The sequence below is a fragment of the Rhinopithecus bieti genome, unplaced genomic scaffold (genome assembly GCF_001698545.2).
Source record: "Rhinopithecus bieti isolate Rb0 unplaced genomic scaffold, ASM169854v2 scaffold_14454, whole genome shotgun sequence".
Classification (NCBI taxonomy): Eukaryota; Metazoa; Chordata; class Mammalia; order Primates; family Cercopithecidae; genus Rhinopithecus; species Rhinopithecus bieti.
This window is the reverse complement of record NW_016808228.1, coordinates 493,516-496,975: the sequence shown is the minus strand read 5'-3', so window position 1 is coordinate 496,975 and position 3,460 is coordinate 493,516. Positions and strand designations below refer to the sequence as shown.

The window sequence follows — 3,460 nt, the reverse complement described above, 5'->3', positions numbered from 1 at the left end:
AAAAAAAAAAAAAAAAAAAAAAGAGCTGAGTGTGGTGATGTATACCTGTAGTCCCAGCTACTCAGGAGGTTGTGAGGCAGGAGAATCTCTTGAGCCCAGGAGGTTGAGGATGCAGTGAGCCTACATTGTGCCACTGCACTCCAACCTGGGCAACAGAATGAGACCATGTCTCACCAAAAAAAAAAAAAGTGGACCGGGTGCGGTGGCTCAAGCCTGTAATCCCAGCACTTTGGGAGGCCGAGACGGGCGGATCACGAGGTCAGGAGTTCGAGATCATCCTGCCTAACACGGTGAAACCCCGTCTCTACTAAAAAAATACAAAAGCTAGCCGGGCGAGGTGGCTGGCGCCTGTAGTCCCAGCTACTCGGGAGGCTGAGGCAGGAGAATGGCGTAAACCCGGGAGGCGGAGCTTGCAGTGAGCTGAGATCCGGCCACTGCACTCCAGCCTGGGTGACAGAGCGATTCTCCGTCTCAAAAAAAAAAAAAAAAAAAAGTGGATTATTATGAAAATTTTCAAACATGCCATGCAGACATGGGGAGACCATGCAAACTCCACACGGATGGTGGTCCCAGCCCAAAATCAATTTTTTAAAAATCATCAATGTTATAATGAAATGACATTCAATGAAACTACATGTGAGGGCCAGCTGTATTTTGCTGGACTATTTGAAATCAAATCCTGGATGTTATACTATTCCCCTTTCCCCCAACCCCCCCCCCCCCTTTTTTTTAGAGTCAGGCGCTCGCTCTCTCTTGCTCTCTCTCTTTCTGTTGCCCAGGATGGAGTGCAGTGGTGTGATCATAGCTCACCACAGCCTGGAACTCCTGGGCTCAAGCCATGCTCCTGCCTCAGCCTCCCAAGTAGCTAGGACTTTAGATGCACGCCACCACACCCAGCTAATTTTTAAATTTTTGTAGAGATGGGAGCTCTCACTATGTTGCCCAGTATGGTCTCAAACTCCTGGCTTCAGTTGGTCCTCCCGCCTCAGCCTACCAAGTAGCTGGGACTACAGACACGCACTACTACGCCTGGCTAAATTTCTTTAAAAAAAATTTTTTTTTTTTTTGGTAGAGATGGGGGTCTTGCAATGTTGCCCAGGGTCATCTTGAACTCCTGGCCTCAAGTGATCCTCCTGCTTCTGCCTCCCTAGTAGCTGGGACCACAGGTGTACACCACCACACCTCGCTAATTTTTTAGTTTTCGTAGAGACAGGGTCTTACTATGTTGCCCAGGCTGGCCTCAAATGATTCTCCCACCTGGGCCTCCCAAAAAGCTGACATTACAGGTGTGAGCCATGGTGCCTGGCCTCAGGGAAATTTCTAACCCCTCTTTACGGTTAGGTAAAAATAAAACAATGGAATACCTACCCTCCTTATGTATTTGTTCTGTATCTCTTTGTTAGAAACATCCACACTCCTGTTTCTCTCCCTTAAGCCATAGTAACAATGACTGCCATAGCACAGGTCTGTGAACCTCCCAAGTAGTGATGTCTGGGAGGCAGCCTCCCGCCTGCTCCCTACCCCTCCAGACTGCATCCCTCTGTCCCTTACAGAACCTTTTCTCTAGAAACATTCAGAACACGGCCTTGGTCCCTCAGTCCCCAGGCTCTCCTTCCATCTTGCTGACTTGCTACAAACTATTCAAAAATTATCTTTGGGCAATCCCTTTCTCTGCCTCAGGCACTGGTATCTGAGTCTAGAGGCCCTGGCACATTGTTGACCTCTGCAGAAATGTTTGTTGAGTGAATAATATGTACAAATTTTTATGTCTTAATTTAATTTAATTTAATTTGAGATGAAGCCTCGCTCTGTTACCCAAGCTGCAGTGCAGTGCCATGATCTCAGCACACTGCAACCTCCGCCTCCCAGGTTGCGATCCTCCTGCCTCAGCCTCCCGGGTAGCTAAGATTGTAGGCACCCGCCACCACGCCCAGCTAATTTTTGTATTTTTAGTAGAGATGGGGGGGGGGGTTCTCATCATGTTGGCCAGGCTGGTCTCGAACTCTTGACCTCAAGTGATCTGCATGCCTCAGCCTCCCGAAGTGCTGGCATTACAGTCGTGAGCCACCGCTCCCGGCCTATACGTATAAACTAATTATACTAAAGGTATAAATGTGAAATGGGTTTTAAGTGTTTTAGTATTTCCCTCCCCTGGGAGCGTTCTTAATAGCCTTTAATATGTAGGACCCTTTACAATTTACAAGGCACTTTGGTATTATTTTACTACCCCTCCCCTGCCAACAAAGAATGGACTAAAGCCAGCTCGTCCAACTGCACGTGCAGCTTGTGGCTCAGGACAAATTCGTAAACTTTCTTAAAACATTAGGAGTTTGAGTTTTTTGTTTTTTGTTTTGTTTTGTTTTTTTTCTGAGGCAAGAGTCTTACTCTCTCCCCTAGGCTGGAATGCAGTGGCCTGATCTCAGCTCGCTGCAACCTCTACCTCCCAGGTCAAGCGATTCTCCTGCTTTGGCCTCCCGAGTAGCTAGGATTACAGGCGCACGCCACCATGCCAAGCTTATTTTTTCTATTTTTAGTAGACACGCGGTTTTGCCACATTGGCCAGGCTGGTCTCAAACTTCTGATGTCAGGTGATCCACCAGCCTCGGCCTCACAAAGTGCTGGGATTACAGGCATGAGCCACCGCGCCCGGCCAGTGTTAAGAGTATTTTATGTGTGGCTCAAGACAAATTCTTCTTCCAATGTGGTCCAGAGAGGTCAAAAAAGTGGACATCCCTGGACTAAAGCATCTCTCAGAGAGGTTGCACGATCTGCCTAAAGCCACACAGCAAGTTTGCAAAGACGCTGCCATGGAAAGTAGCATTCGCAGGCTCCAGGGATTAGGCCGTGCCTATCTTTGCCATGCCCATTTTCCAGCCCATGGAAGGTACAACTGAGGTCTTCTCGAGCTGATTTACCCCCGCTAAAGAGCTGTGCGCCCAAGGGATTTCAGAGGGAGTTATTTCTAGGGCAGATGATGAGAAAAGTGATGGGTGGGGAGGTCGAGGTCACGTCCCGCAGCGGCCCCCTGACAGTGCCAGGGTGGTGGCCACACTTAGAGGTCGACCCTGGTCGTTGCGAGCGGCGACGGGGGAGTCAAAGGTCATGAGAGGAGGACTCGGACCACGGGGGCGGACGGCTTTGAGCCCAGACGGTGGAACGATATCGGGCACCCCGGAAGGCTGCAGGGGAGGCGGCCGATTCCCCGCGAGCCAACTCGGGTGCTCTCCTGGCACCTGGGGCGGTGGGGAAAGGGGCGCGGCCGCCGAAGCACGCCCCTGCTGGGCTGAGCCGCCTCCCGTCCAGTTCCCTACCCTCGGAGCCCCACGGCCCGGAAAGCGGCACCCCCTGGCGGCCTCGGCGCCTCACTGCACCCTGGGCCCCGCAGCCGCAGCCTCGGCCCCGGCCAGATGCTGGGTGCCGACCCGGGGCGCGCCGGGTGCATGGGGTGCACGGGGCGGCG

The 3,460-nt window shown here is 51.6% G+C and overlaps 1 protein-coding gene across 1 annotated transcript in view; it reads right to left on the bottom strand.

Annotated features, from left to right (window-relative positions):
• TSC22D4 (TSC22 domain family member 4) overlaps positions 1-3,104 on the bottom strand; it is a 16,927-nt gene extending 13,823 nt beyond the window's left edge. The window contains exon 1 of the mRNA XM_017885958.1: positions 3,010-3,104. Within this exon, the coding sequence (XP_017741447.1) occupies positions 3,010-3,104 (95 nt within the window). The remainder of the gene's footprint in view (positions 1-3,009) is intronic.
• Positions 3,105-3,460: the final 356 nt, after the last annotated feature.